This window comes from Dipodomys merriami, unplaced genomic scaffold, assembly GCF_024711535.1.
Source record: "Dipodomys merriami isolate MVZ:Mamm:240054 unplaced genomic scaffold, mDipMer1.0.p SCAF_6, whole genome shotgun sequence".
Classification (NCBI taxonomy): Eukaryota; Metazoa; Chordata; class Mammalia; order Rodentia; family Heteromyidae; genus Dipodomys; species Dipodomys merriami.
This window is the reverse complement of record NW_027206179.1, coordinates 62,115,261-62,135,353: the sequence shown is the minus strand read 5'-3', so window position 1 is coordinate 62,135,353 and position 20,093 is coordinate 62,115,261. Positions and strand designations below refer to the sequence as shown.

General features: G+C 39.5%; 1 protein-coding gene across 10 annotated transcripts in view; it reads left to right on the top strand.

Annotated features, from left to right (window-relative positions):
* Window positions 1–20,093, top strand: part of Fry (FRY microtubule binding protein) — a 493,758-nt gene that overhangs the window by 252,583 nt on the left and 221,082 nt on the right. For all 10 annotated transcript variants that reach the window (XM_070003013.1, XM_070003006.1, XM_070003005.1 and 7 more), the window contains one exon: window positions 104–303. In XM_070003013.1, coding sequence (XP_069859114.1) covers window positions 184–303 — 120 coding nt within the window. In that variant the 5' untranslated portion in view covers window positions 104–183. The remainder of the gene's footprint in view (window positions 1–103; window positions 304–20,093) is intronic.

The window sequence follows — 20,093 nt, the reverse complement described above, 5'->3', positions numbered from 1 at the left end:
ACAGCTCCAGCCCTCAAACACGATTTCTTAAAGTTTCACATAATTTGTCTGAATATTTATGATGTTTATCCTCAGCCAGTAAGAAATTTTCATTGTTTTGCAGCATCTCCAGTCGGCAACGGTTATATCAAGCCTCCAGTTCCCCCTGCTTCCGGCACACACAGGGAGAAGGGGCCACCAACCATGTTACCTATCAATGTGGACCCAGACAGCAAACCAGGAGAGTATGTCCTCAAGAGTTTATTTGTCAACTTCACCACTCAGGCTGAACGCAAGATCCGCATCATTATGGCTGAACCATTGGTGAGTATGGGTCATGACATCTGCTTAAGTTCATCTCTACACTGCAGTCAGTCTCCTTATCTGTGGGCTCTCCTGGTAGGGATTGAACCAACCTTGGATTGATAACATTTGCAAAAAAACAAAAAAGGAGAATTGCATTTGTGCAAAAAATGTACATTTTTGTGTCATTATATCTCAAACAGTATTTTATAGCAGAGGGATGCCAGTAATCTTAGCTATTTAGGAGGCTGAGATTTGAGGATCACAATTCAAAGGTAGCACAGGCAGGAAAGTCCATGAGACTTTTAGCTCTAGTTAACCAACAGAGAGCCAAAACAGGTGGTATGGCTCAAGGAGTAGGGTGCCACCCCCAAACCAAAAAGCAAAAAGGCAATGCCCAGATCATGAGTTCAAGCCCCAGTATTGGCAAGAAAAAAAGTCAGCTCCTGTAGAATTACACCTGTAATTCTAGCTACTCAAGAGACTGAGTTTCAAAGCCAGCCCAGGCAGTAAAGGCCTTAAGACTCTTATCTCCAATTAATCATCAAAAAACAAGAAGTAGAGCTATGGCTCAAGTTGTAGAGTGCTAGACTCAACTGAAAAGGCTCATAGACAGTACGCAGGCCCTGAATTCAAGCCCCAGGACCAGCACAAAAACAAAGAAAGAAAAAAAATACATTTTAACATTGTTTACATAGCATTTATATTGTTTACATAGCATTTACATTATGAATTATCTAGAAGTAATTTCATGTACAAGAGTATGTGCACAGGAAACAGGAAAATATTGTGTTGTAAGGAACTTATCCATCTGCAGAATTGATGTACAAAAAAAAAATGTTCTGGAATCGGCCCTCATGCAAAGGATGGGTTACTATTCCCCTAATTTGCAAAGATTTTTTTTCTTAATAGCATAGGTGATTTTATTAAAGATTATATGGAAGTTTCCTAATTTAAAGGGAAAAAGTTGAATGTTAGGAACTTTAATAAAACAAATCTTTAGCAATAACAATTTAATAACATGGTTAAACTCTGCATTAAGGACTAATAAAACAATTTAACCAGAATTACCATTAAATAATGGAAAACTGTATTTAGAGTCTTTGCTATGTATATAGGTTTTTGTTTTTTATTTTGTTTTTGTGAAGTGCTAGAGCTTGAACTCAGGGTCTCAGGCCAACATTCTACCACTTGAGCCACAACTTCACTTACAGCTTTTTACTGGTTGCTTGGAGAAGAGAGTCTTGTGGATTTGTCTACCCTGACTAGCTTTGAACTGTGATCTTCAAATCTTAGATTCTTAAGTAACTAAGATTGCAGGCATGAACCAGGCCTGTATATGCTTTAAGCAAGTCTTTTATCTGATTTTTAAAGCAGTGTTTTTCAAGTGGCCATCACAATTTTACAGTGAGAACATGTGGTACAGGAAATGTTTATGTGAGGCATTCAGAAACCCCACTTCAGCCTTTACAAATCAGAAGTAAATACTTGGCTCCCAGACATTTCTATCTCTTCTTACATGGAGGGTGCCCTTGGACTTCACTGTCTTCCTTTGCAGATGCTTCTGCTAGACATCAGGCGTCATGATCCTTATGGTAATGGCTTTACCAGGGCTCTGGGAGCACTGAGTCCTAAGGACAGTGAGGAAGGAAGAAAGTACAATGGGTAGAACCCGATGGCTTGTGTTTGACCTTGATGGGGGCTACATACAATGCAAGAAAAGAAAAGGAATTCAGAGAGAAGTAGCTATTACTAGGTATGTGGCTTTCTACCTCCTGTGAAGAGACTGGAGTAGTAAGGAGATCACCCAGAATCTGCTTTGAGAACTATAGCTTCAAACACCTACAGACAATGTCATTGAACCCACCAAACAGATCTCTGAAAATGTGTATCAACAGACACATCATCTGCTCAAAATGACCTTTATAAAAATTACTATTTTAAATTTGAGAATTCTAATTCCAGAGTTTGGTAATGCGTATCTGAAAGCTATAAACTTTGTATTTTTATTATTCAATCAGTGAAGGCTATCTTTATATATTCTGCTTATAACATTCTATTCAATAGCTAACTTTCTATAATTACAGAAAAAAATATTTCTTGTTTTTATAGTTTAAGTCACTTACATTTAAACCAGGTGTTGGTGACTCAGACCTGTAATCCTAGGTACTCAGGAGAATGAGGTCTGAGGACCACAGTTCAAAGCCAGCTGTCACAGACAAATCCCAGAGCTTATCTACAAATAACCAGAAAAAAAAGCTGGAAATGGAGGCATGGCTCCAGTGGTAGAGTGCCAGCCTTAAGCAAAAAGGCTAAAGGACAGCGTCTGAGATGGGCAATCAATCAATAACTTAGTATAATGCCTTTTCCTTAACATAGTGTCCTTTCTCCCATTGACTCATGTTTCTGTGTTTTCTTCTATTTGTGTTATGAATAGCTAATGCCTATAGAGTACTTAGTGTCTGCCAGAGATGGTGCTCAATTTATTACTTTTTCAATACCTTAGCTCATCTCCCACTTATAGATGGGCAAAGTTGGCACAGGGAGAGTTAAGTAATTGCTTAAGATTTAATGTGGACTCAGACTGGGTTACACCAGAATCATCCTCTGGTCCACAGTAACTACACTCTATTTTCAGTCATTGCATGGCCCTCATTACATAAACAATCTACACTCACTTTTTGTGTGTACATGTATGTTGGTCCAGGGACTTGAACTCAGAGCCTGGACACTGCCCCTGAACATTTTATTCTCAGAGCTAGTGCTCTACTACATGATCTACAGCTCCACTTCCAGGTTTTTACTGATTAATGGGACGTAAGAGTCTTACAGACTTTCCTGCCCAAGCTGGCTTCAAACCATGATCCTCAGATCTTAACCTCTTTAGGATCACAGGCATGAACCATCAGTGCCAGGCAAGCCCAGTATTTTGCTGGTTGTTTTAGAGAGGTATTCTTGTGGGTTTTCTGTCCAGGTTACCTTGAACCACGATCCTTTAGGTTTCAGCCTCTTGAGTAGCTAGGTTTACAGGCCGGAACCACCAGTGTGTAGCACAAACTCAGCTTTTACACCAACATAGGACTGTGTAGCAATTTGAGTCAGCCAAGACAAGTTCCCAAAACTCCATTGCCCAAAGCAGTGTTGGTCTTTGCTCAAGGGAAGGAAGCTGCTCTGAGGTCAAGGACATGTCAGGGAGAGGGGTCTAGAGAACAGAAAGGGATAAGATGATGTGAAAGTTCATTTTACTCCTTCACTGAGAAGGCAAAAAAAAATGAGGGAATTTGGACTTAATTTTTTCATCTTTACTCAGTTTACAGTTTGTTACTATGGTCATTTTTGTTTGCTTGTCTGTTTGGCTTTTTTTGCCTGTACTGGAGATTGAACTCAGGGACTGGTCACTTTTTCACTCAAGGATGATGCTCTACCACTTAAGCCACAGCTCCACTGCCAGCTTTGCTAATTAATGGACAGAAAAGTCTCATGTATTTTCCTGCTATGAACTGTGATCTTCAGATCTCGGCCTCAGTAGCTAGGATTGCAGGTATGAGCCACCAGCACACAGCTTTTTTTTTTTTTTCCTTTTTTAAGTAGAACTAGGTCTAAGCAGCTTGCATGTACCACAGCCGCCTTCTAATTAGAGGGAGACATTGTATGTTTCTATGACACACTCCCAACATTCTCTTTTACCCCATTTTTAAAATAAGATTTTATTGTGAAAATACTGTACAGAGGAGGGGTTACAGTTACATTAGCAAGGTAACGAGTACATTTCCTATCTGGCATTGTTGCCTCTTCTTTTGTTTTCCCCCTACCATTCCTTCCTTCCCATCTCCTCCACTACCCCTCCCACCCCCACCCCCAACCTAAATTGTAGAGTTTGTTTTTCGACATAGCGTCTTTTTTTCATTTTTTTAATTAATAATTTTTTATTGTGGAAATACCATACAGAGGGGTTACAATTACATGAGCAAAGTAATGAGTACATTTCTTATCAAGCATTGTTGCCTCCTCCTATTTAAACAATGTTTTTTCCCTTCCCCTCCACAAATTATACCAACATCAAATACAGTGAAAACAGGGGTATACTGTGGGGGAGGGACATACAAAGTAACAAAAAAATAATCTTATAAATATGTTAGAAACAATAGCAAGAAAGAAAAACCAGTTGAGTCCTTGTCTGAAGATTCATTTCACCTAATATCAACTTATCTGAACATTTCTATTTGTCTCAGACATATACTAGTTATTGCAAATAAGGGAAACGATGGGACCTAAGTTTCTTTGTGCCTGGCTTACTTCACTTAATTTAATTGTTTCCAAGTCTTTCCATTTCCTAACAAATGGGGCAATGTCATTCTTTCTGATGGAGGCATAGAATTCCATTGTGTATATACACCACATTTTCTTGATCCGTTCATCTACTGAGGGGCATCTGGGTTGGTTCCATATCTTAGCTATGATAAATAATGCTGCAATAAACATAGTCGTGCTGGTAGCTTTAGTGTGGTCTTCTTTGTAAGCATTTGGTTAAATGCCCAAAAGTGGGATTGCTGGATCATAGGGTAGCTCTATGTGGAGCCTTTTGAGGAACCTCCATACTGCTTTCCAAAGTGGTTGAACAAGTTTACACTCCCACCAACAATGCAGTAGGGTTCCCTTCTGTCCACATCCCCTCCAGCATCTGTTGTTGTTAGAGTTCTTGATTATAGCTATTCTAACTGGGGTGAGGTAGAATCTCAGTGTTGTTTTGATTTGTATTTCTTTTATGTCTAGGGAGGTTGAGCATTTCTTCATGTGTCTATTGGCCATCCTTCTTTACTCTTCAGAGAAGTTTCTCTGTAGTTCTTCAGCCCACTTATTTATTGGGCAGTTATTTCTTTGAGGATTTGTTGTTGGGGGACTTAATTTTTTGAGTTCCAGGTATATTTTAGATATGAGACCCTTGTCCATTGTATGGCTAGTGAAGATCTCCCAATCTGTGGGCTTTCTATTGATCTTACTAACTATGTCCTTTACCATGCAGAAGCTCTGCAATTTCATGCAATCCCATTTGTCCCACCTTTCTTTGATTGTTGTGTTTCCGGGTCTCTTTTAAGAAAATTTAAGCCTGTCCCAAGGAGACCTAGGGTTTCTCCGATTCTATCCTGTAAGGTTTTCAGGGTGTCTGCTTTGACTCCAAGGTCTTTGATCAATTTGGAGTTGATTCTGGTACAGGGTGATATATAAGGATCTAGCTTTAGTTTTCTACAAGTGATTAACCAATTTTGCCAGCACCATTTACTGAAGAGGCTGTCTTTCTTCCATTCTATTTTTTTTAGCTCCCTTATTGAAGATTAGATGGCTATAGGTCTGTGGGTTCATTTCTGGGTTTTCAATTCTATTCCATTGGTCCTGAGGTCTGTTCTTGTGTCCAGTACCAGGCTGTTTTAATTACTATGGCTTTGTAGTAGAGTTTGAAATTTGGTATTGATATTCCTCCAGCCCTGTTCTTTCTGTTAAGGATTGTTTTTACTATTCGGGTCTTTTATTGTTCCATATAAATTTTTGGATTGCCCTCTCTATTTCCTTGAAGAATGAGGTTGGAATATTGATAGGTATCATGTTGAATTTGTAGATAGCCTTGGGAAGTATTGACATTTTCACGATGTTGATACTTCCAATCCAGGATCATAGGATGTTTTTCCACTTTCTAAGTTCTGTTTTGATTTCCCTTTTTCAGGTTTTTAAAGTTTTCATCATAGAAGTCCTTCACTTCTTTGGTTAAGTTAATTCCTAAGTATTTTATTTTTTGTGGGACTATTACAAATGGAGTTGCTTTCCTGATTTCAGCCACGATTTTCTCATTGTTGGCATACAGAAAAGCCATTGAGGGTTAATTTGATACCCTGCTACTTTGCCAGAGTTTTGAATCAGCTAGAGTAATTTGGAAGTGGAGTCCGTGGGATTCTTTAAATACAAGATCATGTCATCTGCAAAGAGGGAGAGTTTTACTTCATCTTTCCCTGTTTGGATCCCTTTTATGTTTGCATCTTGTCTTATTGCTGTAGCTAGCCATTCTAATAGTAAATTGAAGAGAAGTGGAGAGAGTGGGCATCCTTGTCTTGTTCCTGAGTTAAGAGGAAATGGCTTTAGTTTTTCACCATTGAGTATAATGCTGGCTGTAGGTTTGTCATATACAGTCTTTATTGTCTTGAGGAATGTTCCATGGATTCCTAGTTTTTCCAGAGCCTTCATCATAAAGGGGTGTTGGATCTTGTCAAATGCTTTTTCTGCATCTATTGAGATAACCATGTGGTTCTTATCCTTGCTCCTGTTGATGTGATGAATTATATTAATTGATTTGCGTATATTGAACCAGCTTTGCATCCCTGAGATGAATCCTGTTTGATCGTGGTGTATGATTTTTTTTGGATGAATTGTTGAAGTTGATTGGCCAGAATTTTGTTGAGAAGTTTTGCATCAATGTTCATCAAATAAATGGGTCTATAGTTCTCTTTCTTTGATGAGTCCCTGCCTGGTTTTGGGATGAGGGTTATGATGGCTACATAGAAAGAGTTCAGCAGTAAACTTTCTCTTTCAATTTCCTTGTAGAGTTGGAGGAATATTGGTGTGAGCTCTGCTTTGAAGGCCTTGTAGAATTGCACTGTAAATCCATCCGGTCCTGGGCTTTTCTTAGCTGGGAGGTCTCTTATTGCTGTTTCTATTTCAATGCTTGATGTGGGCCTGTTAAGTTGGTAGGGAAGCCATGGCAGGGACTGCCAGGCATGGTCCTAGTTGCTGAAAAAAGTGAGGGCCTTACCCCAACGTGGCCTTAGCCTCCTTGGAAGAACCGAGCACCTTGGCAGCAGCTGAAGAAAGGGGCCCCAATTTTTTTTTTAAATAAGTGTTTTATTGTACAGAGGGGTTGCAGTTACATGAACAAGGTAATGAGTACATTTCTTATCTGGCACTGTTGCCTCCTCCTTTGTTTTTCCCCTACCATCCCATCCCTCCCACCTACTCAACTACATCCCCTCCCCCTCCCCCACCCTCACCCTGCCTAATGTGTATAGTTCATTTTTCAACATACCGACTTGTACATCTCATTGTTACAATGGGTCCACCTGTATCCCTATTTCAAAAATTTGTTCTTTCCTTTCCCCTCCCCAAATTATACGAACATCAAATACAGTGTAAACAGGGGTTATACCTTGGGGGAGGGACATACAAAGCAACAAAAATATCACATGGTACCTTATAGATATGTTAGAAACAATAGCAAGGAAGAATAAATAAACTGTGTTCCTATCTTGGGGTTCATTTTGCTTAACATCATCTTATCTGAGCTTTTTGGATTGTCCCAGACATATAGTAGTTATTGCAAATAAGGGAAACCATAGGACCTAGACCCCAAATTTTTAAAGCATGCATTTTTATCAGTAAATAATAGCTAGGTGCTACTGCCCAAAAAATGAACTTGAAGTTATTTTCCTGAAGAAATGTACTTAAACCAATTTTTTTTTAATTTTTATTTTTATTTTTTGTGAACATACTGTACACAGGGGTTACAATTACATGGGCAAGATAATGAGTACATTTCTTATCAAGCATTGCAGCCTCCTCCTTTGTTTACCCTTCCCATCCCTTCCCAGCCTCCCCCTTCCCCCCCACCCACTCCCCTCCCCCCCATCAAAGTTGTAAAGTTCGTTTTTGACATGACAACTTGTACTTCTCATAGTTGCAATGGGTCCACCTGTATCCTTAAATGACTTGTTTTTCCCCATCTCCTCCACAAATTATACCGACATCAAATACAGTGAAAGCAGGGGTTATACTGTGGGGGAGGGACATACAAAGCAACAAAGAAATAATCTTATAAATATGTTAGAAACAATCGCATGAAAGAAAAAAAAACATTTGAATACATATCTTAGGGTTCATTTCCCTAACATCACCTTATCTGACCTTTTCTGCTTGACTCAGACATATACTAGAGATTGCAAATAAGGGAAACCGTGGGACCTATGTTTCTCTGGGCTTGGCTTACTTCACTTAATATAATTTTTTCCAAGCCTTTCCATTTCCTAACAAATGGGGCAATGTCATTCTTTCTGATGGAGGCATAGAATTCCATTGTGTATATATACCACATTTTCTTGATCCATTCATCTACTGAGGGGCATCTGGGTTGGTTCCAGATCTTAGCTATGGTAAATAATGCTGCAGTAAACATAGTTGTGCTGGTAGCTTTAGTGTGGTCTTGTTTGTAACCATTTGGGTAAATGCCCAAAAGTGGGATTGCTGGGTCATAGGGGAGCTCTATGTGGAGTCTTTTGAGGAACCTCCGTACTACTTTCCAAAGTGGTTGAACATGTTTACACTCCCACCGACAATGCAGTAGGGTTCCCTTCTGTCCACATCCCCTCCAGCATCTGTTGTTATTAGAGTTCTTGTTTTTTGCCATTCTAACTGGGGTGAGGTGGTAACTTAATGTTGTTTTGATTTGCATTTCTTTTATGACTAGGGAGTTTGAGCATTTCTTCATGTGTCTATTGGCCATCCTTCTTTCCTCTTCAGAGAAGTTTCCCTTTAAGTCTTTAGCCCACTTATTTATTGGGCAGTTGTTTCTTTGAGGATTTGTTGTTGGGGGATTTAATTTTTTGAGTTCCAAGTATATAGACCCCAAATTTTGAAAGCATACATTTTTATCAGTAAATAATTGCTAGGTGCTACTGCCCAAAAAATGAACTTGAAGTTATTTTCCTGAAGAAATGTACTTAAACCAAATTTTTTAAAGTAACAGATTACTTATTTCCTGCATTTTTGGCAGAGATACACACTTCTGTGTCATAGCTATCTCATCTGCTGGAAAATGCTTGGGAATATTTTTATCCTTACTTTTGTTTACTTATAAGACAGGAACTATAAATGGATCTGTGTCTTGTTAGCTGATTCGAAAAGCATAAATGTACCTTTGACATATTTGTCCTGTGACCATTACTAGAGGTGTTTTTGTCGTTACTGTGGTGGTGGCTTTGTTTTTGTTTTTTTGCTGAAGATAGGACTCCAGGGCGTTGTGTGTGCTAAGCAAACATTGTACCACTAAGCTACAGCCATAGCCCAAAAGGTTTTGTTAGTTGGGGGTTTTGCTTGTTGTTTTTCATGTTGGTCCTGAGCCTTGAATTCAGGGCCTATGCGATATCCCTCAGCTTTTGTGCTCAAGACTAGTGTTGTATCTCTTGAGCCACAGCTCTACTTCCAGGGTTTTGGTGTTAGATTGGATGTAAGAATTTAATGGACCCCTCTGTTGTGGCTGGCTTCAAACCGTGAGCCTTGGATCTCACCTTCCTGAGCAGTTAGGATTGTGGGTACAAACCATCCACAACTGGCAAGGTGTTATTTTAATATGTGTGTGTGTGTGTGTGTGTGTGTGTGTGTGTGTGTGTGTGTGTGTGTGTGTGTGTGTGTGTGTGTGTGTGTGTGTGTGTGTGTGTGTGTGTGTGTGTGTGTAGTACTTCTGATGGAGCTTTTAATAAATTTTTCTGATTTAACCTCTTTTGGAAAGACAGTGAATCATTTAAAAACCTGAGTTACTAATTAAAGCCTAAGCAAGTTTGGGAGTTTTCTGTTGGTCCTGGGGCTTGAATTCTGGGCCTGAGCACTGTCCTTCAGCTCTTCAGCTCAAGGCCAGTGCTCTACCACTTGAGCCACAGTGCCACTTCTGGTAAAAAATAAAATAAAAAAAAAACCTGAGTTACATTTGCAAACAAATCACAAAAATTATATTCTGTGATCCTTAGTATGACTAAAACTTGAAGCAGTAAAAGTTACTTGCAAATATTTGGAAGTACAGATTTATTATTTGGTGGGCTATGTAGAAATCAGGTGCTTTTTTAAAGTCTGTAAAGGATTGACTTTCAGCTGGGCACCAATGGCTCATGCCTGTAATCCTAGCTACTCAGGAGGCTGAGATATTAGGATTGAGGTTCAAAGCCAGTCTGGACAGGAAAGCCCATGAGACTCATCTCCAATAAACCACCAGAAAACTGGAAGTGGTGCTATGCCTCAAGTGGTATAGTGCTAGCCTTGAGCTGAAGAGCTGAGGGACAGTGCCCAGGCCCCGAGTTCAAGCCTCTCAATTGACAAAAAAGGAAGGAAGGAAAGAAGGAAGGAAGGAAAGAAGGAAGGAAGGAGGGAAGGAAGGAAGGAAGGAAGGAAGGAAGGAAGGAAGGAAGGAAGGAAGGAAGGAAGGGAGCAAGGGAGCAAGGGAGCAAGGGAAGGAGGGAGGAAGAGCATAAGGAAGAGAGGGAGGGAGGGAGGGAGGGAGGGAGGGAAGGAGGGAGGGAGGAAGAGAGGAAGAAAGGAAGGACGGAAGAAAGAATTGACTTTGAGAATGCCATACTTTTCCCAGACACAGGTCTGAGCCAATCAGTCTTCAAATGCTGGCCAGAAAGAATCCAGTGTCTTCAAGGGCTGGTACCTGGAGAAGATAGAGAGGCTGTCATCTTGGAGCCTCAATCTTGGGGCATTTTGGATGCAAAGGGCAGGAAGGGCACATGCTAAGAAAGGTCTTCATCCATGGCAGGCATGGATGATTTATTATTTCTCTTGTTGGGGCTGGGTTCTATATTTTCTTCCATTTAAGGCTAACAGCAATCAACATGCTTTGTGTTCGTTGATACACAGAACTAAAGTACAAGGAGCGAAGTTATACTTTGAAGTTATCTGTAGGTTACCAGATAACAATATAAAGAATAGTGGTTAACTGGATGCCAGTGGCTCAAGCCTGCAGTTTTAAGTACTCAGGATGTTGCAATTAGAGGTTTGTTGCTTAAAGCCAGCCTGAACAGGAAAGTCCATGAGACTCTAATCTCCAATTAACTAGCAAGAAATAAAAAAGTGGAGTTGTGTTCCAAGTGGTAGAGTGCTAGCATTTGACAAAAAAGCTCCAGGAACAGTCCTCAGGCCCTGAATTGGCATCACAAAAGAAAAACATAAAGAAAGATGTTGTTGCTGCATATTGGTGGAATCTTAGATACTCAGGAAACTGAGATTTGAAGCCCGCCCAGGCAGAAAAGTCCATGAGATTTGTATTTTCAATTAACTAGCAAAATGCTGGAAGTGGAGCTATGGCTCAAGTGGTGGAGCTGTGGCTCAATTGGTAGAACCCCAGCCTGGAGAGAAAAAGCAAAGTGAGTTCAGGAGGCCCTAAGTTCAAGCCCCAGCATAGACACAACAATGATAGCTTTTCAAACTTAATGGGTTCAAGGTGATCCCTACTTGGGAGTTGTTTCTATCTTACTGTTGCTGCAATTTGGCCAGTTTTATTGACAGACTTCCTCTACCTGACCTGTTAGCATCCTGACTCAAATGTGGAATATTACATGAACTGAGATATCTTATCACAGCACTGAACAAAATCACATGGACAAAAGCATGATTGGTGTGGTATAATTAATTTAGAGGGTACCTGCTTGGTATTCTATCAGCTTGGTATCCTACAATGGGTTCATTCTAGAGGAACTAAAATATCAAAACGGCAACAATTAACATCATAGTTTTTACATACTTAGTTGTATGGTGATCAGTAAAAGATTATAAGATAGACGTCACTTGATTGAATTTTGACTTAGCACACAGTTTTTCAAGTAGTCAAAAGATTGATATCAGTCAATAGTACACAAGAAATTCCTTTGATAAGTAATATTTTCTAAGACACTTTTGGAATATACTTAAGAACTTCTGGCTAGTTTTGCTTCATTATAATAAACATGACCTAAGAAAAATCTGTAACAATCATTTAAATTGCAGCCAATCTAATCACGTTATTTTATTGGAAATTCTATCTATTTACGTATATTTGAAAACATACTCTCCTACCTTCTATTATCTACTTGAAGTTTCTGAGGTTTGTCTTAATTTTTTTAGTAACCTTACTCTTTCAGGATTTTTTTCTTACACAAAAACATGAAACCTTTTCAAAGAATGTCTTTCTTCATATGTCTTCATCTCCTCTTCACTATCTTTTTCTTTCTTTAGTTTGTATTTTTAAAGCTTTATACTTTGTAAAGCTTGTATTTAAAAACTTTTGAACTCAGATAACAGTTTTAAAGAAAATAAAATACTATATATCTAGAACAAAAAAACAATAACAACAAAATGATTGTCTAACAGTTAACATCTTAATCATTTAGGTTCCATTTCTCCTTAGAAGTTAGAAAACGAGGGGGATTTGGTGGGGGAGTGGGGGGAGGCTGGGAAGGGATGTGAAGGGTAAACAAAGGAGGAGGCTGCAATGCTTGATAAGAAATGTACTCATTATCTTGCCCATGTAATTTTAACCCCTCTGTACAGTATGTTCACAAAAAATTAAAATTAAAATTAAAAAAATAAATAAAAATAAATAAATTAAAAAAAGAAGTTAGAAAGCGAGGCAAAAGGGATAGCTTGTAGTCTTTCAAAAGTATAAGGAGGGCCAGGCCCTCATCTATAATCCTAGCTACTCAGGAGGTTGAGTGAGATGTAGTATCTCAGTTTGAAACCAACCCAAGCAGGAAAGTCTCTCATCGCCAGTTATCCACCAGAAAACTGGAAGTAGTACTGTGCCTCCAATGGTAGAGCACCAGCCTTGAGCAAAAGAGCTGAGGGTTCAAGCCCCATGACTAACCAACAAAAGTATAAGGAAAGGATTTAACCTTGCAGAAGGACAAAGGGAAAAGAATCCAAAGTAACTCTACCAAGGACAACTTTGTTGTATCAGTGCCATAGATTGTGCATAATAGATTATATGCTATGTGTTAGTGTTTAAAATTTTATTTACAATGTTCCTATATCCAAATAGCCTAAAAGTATAGGAAATAAAATCATCATATAAAAAGCAGATTTTATGTTCTTTATAAATATCTTTGTAAACATCTTTCCCTTGGGCAACAGTATTGCTCTTTGTACCTAAAGATGCTCAAGTCATTAATATTTATGGATAAGTCAATAATTTTATTCTACTTTTATGGCTTCATGGGAACATTTGATAGCATTTGCTCTTGCTCAGTCTTGCCATTATTTTGCCTTTCCCAAGTGTCCTTAAACAAGTTAAATAGGGTCATTTCTCTTGTTTTTATATTTTTAATTCAGAACATAACACAGGAAGAACCAGTGGGTGGTAAATAATTCAGTCTTGTTCCTCTAGATGTCTTTATCTCCATCTCATTTATAGTTCATCTCCCAGTGGGATTCTGGGTTAACGTTCATGCTCCCTCTAGACTTTAAAGCTGGTATTTCACTGTGACAGCTCTATCATTGTTGTTGAAAAGTCTGTCATTTTTATTTCTTAGTGAATTTTTGCTTTTTTATTGTTTGCTTTTGTATTGTTTCTTTTTCTCTTTGCCATTCTGCCTTTTTTACTACAATATGTTTGGATGGGGTGGTGGTGGTGGTGGTGATGATGATGATGATGATGATGATGATGGTGATGGTTTTGTTTGAAACTCCTATGCTGCTGCTGCTGCTGCTGCTGCTACTGCTTATTTCCAGGGGAAGGGTAGTTCAACATTCAAAGTTTGAACTCAGCCTTTGCTTGGCTTGTTTGTCTGGCTGGTGGTCTATCAGCTGAGACATTCCTCTATCCCAGCATTTTGCTGATTAATTTGGAGATGGAGTAGCATGAATTTTTCTGCCCAGACTGGTTACCACTACCTGGCACCTTGTGCTTCTTGAACTGAGTCTTTACACCTTTTATAAATTCTGGAAAATTTTTTGACATAATTATCTGAATGATTCCATCCGTCACTTTCTCTATTCTCCTTTTCTGGAATTCCTATTCGATATTCCTTGTGCTTCTTCATGGCATATGGCATAGGTTTTTACCATCTTTTATTACTGGCACTACTTTGTCTCTTTCTACTGCATTCTGAATAATTTGTTCAAATCTTCCAATTCTTTAACACTGCCTTGAGCTATATCCAACCTGTTGCTTAACCTTCTCATTAAGAATTTTAATTTTGATGAGTATTTTTCATTCCCATAAGTGCTGTTTGGTTTTTGCTTTTAAGACCTATTTGCAGGTATGTTTTGTTTGTTCCTAAAATTCACAACTTTTAAAAAATGTATCCAAATATTTTTGATGTATTCAAGTATTTTTACTTTGTGGGATTTTTTAAATTTTATCTTCTTATCAGTCGTGGGCTTGAACTCAGAGCATGGGATCTGTCCCTGAGCTCTTTCACTCAAGGATATTGCTATACTACTTTGAACAACAGCTCCACTCCAGGTTTCTGGTGGCTAATTGGAGATAAGAGTGTCATGGACTTTCCTAACTGGTGTGGCTTTGAACCATAATCCTTAGATCTCAACCTCCTGAGTAGCTAGGATTACAGGCATACGCCACTGATGCTCAGCTTCAAATGCATTGCATAAAGATGCATTTTCTGTCCTCTTTTTAATTATTTTTATATCAATATTTGAAGGCCTTTACTTTGGTTTGTTACATCTAACTTTCAGTCTGTGGTGTCTAACTTTTGCCACTGATATATTACCTTTTATGTATTTTACAAATTTTCATTGTGAATTCTTTTTTTTCTCTTGTGATATATGTTATTCTGGATTGGACCATGAGCCACATGAACACTTGGCATTTTGCTTTCTGAAATAGGGTCTCCCTAACTTTACCTCTGCTGGCCTCAAACTCAAATACTCATCTATCTCTACCAACTATGTAGCTAGGATTACATGCTCAGTTCATTTTGAGTTCTTTCAGGGGACTTATTTTCCTGTGCCTTCCTTGGCAGCTGTGATTCTTCAACAGAAGAAAGACTTTTGATTTTTGCTTTTGCTTCTGTCTCTAGATTCTGAGTTGTTACTGAAGCCACATTTTTGGTTAGTTGCCTTCTTGGTTTGGGGAATTTCTATATTAGCAGGTGATATAATATTGTAAGATTTGGCCGTACATTATTACATTGGTTACATATTCTTGATGATGCCTCTTTTTTTTGTTTCTTTGTTAATTGTTCTGCTTTTCCTAGCAGGTGGGCAGAAATCACTGTCATTACTTCTCATCTTCCAGTACTGGTGGATAGATTATTCCCCAGCTCATTGTTTCACTGTTTAGGACCAAACTTTGTATAAGGACATCTTATTTCCCATGCCCTTCACTTCAAAGCCCAAAGCTTTATTGGTAGTCTCCATGTAAACTAGAAAAACATGTCTCCACGGTAAAGAAACAAACAACCCTCCTCCCTGGGCACCACCAAGTCTCCTCATACTCTCCTGCTGTTCCTTTCCATTTGCCTGTTTCATGAACTCATTCCTACATTTCTTAAGGCTGTATTCCATTCAGCAGCTTCAAATATTTATTGCATTTGGGGTTATATTGTCTGTTATTCTCCCAGTCATGGAATTCTTGATTCTTCTGTAGATAAATTCAAGGTGTGCTTCTGTGCTGTGAGTAAGGCTCACCTGTAAGCAGAAGTTTGCACAGCAAGGTTAGGATGTCCCAAGTGGTGGTAAGTCAAAGAAAGAACTAGTGATATTCTTCGTGTGTGTGTGTGTGTGTGTGTGTGTGTGTGTGTGTGTGTGTGTGTGTGTGTGTGTGTGTGTGCTGGTATGGGGGCTTGAACTCAGGGCCTAACACTTTCACTTGGCTTTCATGCTTGTGGTTGGCACTCTACCACTTGAGCCACATCTCCACTTCCAAGGTGGTTAATTGGAAATAAGAGCCTCTTGATCTACCCAGGCTGGCTTTCAACTGCTATCTTTAGGGCTCAGCCTACTGAGTAGCTAGGATTACATGTGTGAGCCATCAATGCCTGGTTTGGGCTGCTTCTTTTGGTCACCCTACTTCCTGTCACGTGGTCAATACACGGGACACTTGGCTTTGCATCTCAGTCTGCCACCAACATGTGCTTCTGGCAAAGGCACTTCCATGGGATCTATCATTATTTTTACTTGTGTAACATGGTAGCAGCCGGGGAGTGTGTTTTAATGCAAATGCATGTAACATGAAAATGGAAGAATTAACTCTTGCATCCCTGACTTAAAATTCATGACCGTTGATATCCATCTTGGTCCAGTCTTCCTCCATTCCTCCAAAGAGCTACAGCAAAAGCTAATTTGGGAACTGGACCAAAGAGTTCATTTTGATCCAGCATAAAATGTCAACATCCTGTTCCTAATCCACTAAAAAATTAGAAGGAAAGTAGTTGAATCTCTTTTGACTTTTTATCTTGTGGGGGAGAGGGGGAAGAGGGAAGGGGAAGATCTGTGCAATTTCAAAAGAAAACAACACATCTAACTTTTATCTTGTCCTTCAGCAAATACTAAGAGGTACAGAGGCAGAGTACACTTTTCTTTTCCTTTTTTCTTTTGTGGTGCCAGTCCTGAGGCTTGAACTCAGGGCCTGGGCACTATTCCAGCACTTTTGTGCTCAAGGCTAGTGCTCTACCACTTGAGCCACACCTCCACTTCTAGCTTTTCTGGTGGTTTTTTGAAAGTAAAAGTCTCTCAGACTTTACAGCCTGGACTGGCTTTGAACTGCAATATCTAGATCTCAACCTCCTGAGTAGCTAGGATTATAGGCATGATCCACCAGTGCCTGTCTAGAGTAGACTTTTCATTTTCCTCTGAGGATCTGGAATTGAGAAAAGACTTTCTTCTTTCTTTTTTTAAATAAGTTTTTTATTGTGAAAATACTGTACAAGGGGTTACAGTTACATGAGCAAGGTAATGAGTACATTTCTTATCTACCGTTGATGCCTCCTCCTTTGTTTTTCTCCTACCATCCCTTCCCTCCCATCTCCACAACTACACCCCCCCCACTCCCACCTAAATTGGAAAGTTCATTTTTCGGCATAGCATCTTGTATATCTCATTGTTGCAATGGGTCAAACTGTATCCCTATTTAAACATTTTGTTTTTTCCCTTCCCCTCCCCAAATTATACCAACATCAGTGTAAACAGGGGTTATACCATGGGGGAGGGACATACAAAGCAACAAAAAAAATCACATGGTATACCCTATAAATACATTAGAAACAAGAGCAAGGAAGAAAAAAAAACACTTGTGTCCCTATCTTGGGGTTCATTTCACTTAACTCATTCTTTCTTTCTTGCTTGCTTGCTTGCTTGGTCTTTCTTTCTTTCATTGATTCATTAATTCATTCATTTTTGCCAGTATTGGGATTAAACTGAGTGCCAGGGAGTTCTCTCTTACCTTTTTTGCTCAGTGCTGGTGCTCTGCCACTTGAGCAATGCCACCACTTCTGGATTTTTGGTAGTTACTTGGAGATAAGAGTTTCATGGACCTTTCCACCTAGACTGGCTTCAAACTATGATCTTCACATCTCAGCTCTGAATAGCTAGGATTACAAGAGTTAAGCCACTGGCATCCAACTCAAAAGAAATTTTTTATAAGAAATTTTATGAAAATGGGATTTTCACTACTGAGTGTGCTAACGTCTGGAAATCCTTCACACATACATAATCTCTACTGCAGGCAGGGCTTTTCAGATACTGGCCCTATGCGTGTGGAGCACGGGTGTGGGCTGGTAGAAGTGGTGAGAATTCATAGGGATGCTAATTGTGTCATCCTGGAATGGAAGCTTAAAAGTCACACAGCATGAAAGAAAAGATGAAGGGAATTTCTGTTCCATAATAAGATTTAATGAATCTATTTTCATCTGGTATAAAGTCTTTGCAGAATCCAGGATGGCAAACTGCACTGTAGCACCCAGCATGAACGTGCAATGAAATATGTCATGCCTTAAAGACCAAATGTGTAGGAACACCCGGTGTGGCCAGCTGGCACCAACACCTAAAGGCCAAGCAATTAGCTAATGACAGCATTACTGCATGTTAATATCGTTCCAGGTTCATGCAGTAATGTCTGCTGACATACCCTGCTCTGCTCTCAGGCTTCAGCTCCTCCTGGGTTCTGATGGTGGAGCTGGCATAAAGTCTAGTCTCCAGTTTACCCAACATGAGGCCAGAGGCATGGGGCTGGAAGAGTGTAACCCACAAGTCCACCACTCATCAGCTACATTGAACCAGAGGTTCAAGCAGTTCTGAAAATGTGTGGCTGTAAAGGAGCCCACGAGTGAGTGGAATACATTCATCCCAGCTTCCCCTGGGACTTCAGTCTGATGAGAGGAACAGATTGAAATTGAGATACTAGACCCTATTTGAATTTATAAAGGTCTTTTTTTAAAATCTTTATTACTGGAGAGGTAGCTTAGTGGTGGAATACTTGCCTAGCATGCACAAAACCCTGGGTTGAATCCTCAGCAGAAATGGAATAAAATGAAATAATGAAATGAAAAAAAACAAAGCATATAAAAGAGCATTACTTCCCCACTCTGGCCCACATGAGATGGAACATTCACCCATCATCTTGCATTTCAGCCCTCATGTGCCTCGTCTGCAGTCTTCCAGATATCAGAAAATATCAGATCTTTTCATCTGAAATCTCTTCTAATATTGAAGGAATTAGGAAAATGAGAAACCCTTCCATACTAATGGACACAATTACTGCCTCTAATTAACTTTGGATCTCCCCATGATGGACCTTCATGCAGTTGATCATAGTTAATCACATTTGCAGTGCCACAGCCTTACCAACATCCATCATGGCATAGTTCCTGTAATAGTTCATCACCCCTAAGGTTGCGAAGGGTGATTTTTCTGCACCATTGAGCATGCCAATCTTTCTGGGCTAAGCAAATGCTACATGTCTGTTGACTAAGGATGTGTAAATAGTAGAAACACACCCTTCACGTCTCCATACTCTAGTCCCAAGTCAGACTTCCTGTAGGACAATCAACTCATTTTTCTGGTGAAACGTCTCACGAAACAGAGGTGACTGTTACTTCCAAAAACCTAATAAGAGAAATATACAGAGTATAAAAATCATTGATAAGTCTAGGTATAAGGATAGAAGCTGGGCTGGGAAGGTGGCTCAGTAGTAGAATGCTTGCTTTGCATGCATGAGGACCTGGGTTCGATTCCTTAACACCACATAAGCAGAAAAAGCCAGAAGTGGTGCTATTGCTCAAGTGGTAGGGTGCTAGCTTTAAGCTAGTGCTCAGGCACAAACTTCAGGCCCAACGACCAAAAAAAAAAAAAAACAAAAAACAAAAAGAAAAAGGATAGAAGTCATGGAAGGCTTTCTAGAAAGGAGGCTAAGAATCAGTCCAGATCAGATAGGGAATATGTATATTTCATGACAAAGTACTAGCTCGTTTTGCAAGTTATAAAGCAATATGTAAATTCTGTGTGTGTGTGTTTGCGTGTGTGCATGTATGTGTTTGCTAGTACTAGGGCTTTAACTCAGGGACTGGGCATTGTCCCTTAGCTTTTTCACTCATAGCTGGCACTCAGCCACTTACACAGCTCCACCTCTGCCTTTTTGCTGGTTAATTGGAGATAAAAATCTTATGATGTTCCTGTGGATTTGAACCACATTTCTCAGATCTCAGACATGAGCCACCAAAGCCTAGCTTGTAAAAATACTTTGAAAAAGCTGTTTTGTAATAAGGCATCGCCCTTCTTTTTCTTTTTCTTTTTCTTTTTTGGAGGGGTGCCAGTTTCTGAGCTTTTTTGCTCAGGGTAGTGTTCTACCACTTGAGCCACAGCTCCACTGCTAGCCCATTGATAGTTAATTGAAGACAAGTTTGACAAGAAATGTACTCACTACCTTACTTATGTAACTGTAACTACTCTGAACATCACCTTGATAATAGAATTACGAAAGGAAGGAAGGAAGGAAGGGAGGAAGGAAGGAAGGAAGGAAGGAAGGAAGGAAGGAAGGAAGGAAGGAAGGAAGGAAGGAAGGAAGGAAGGAAGGA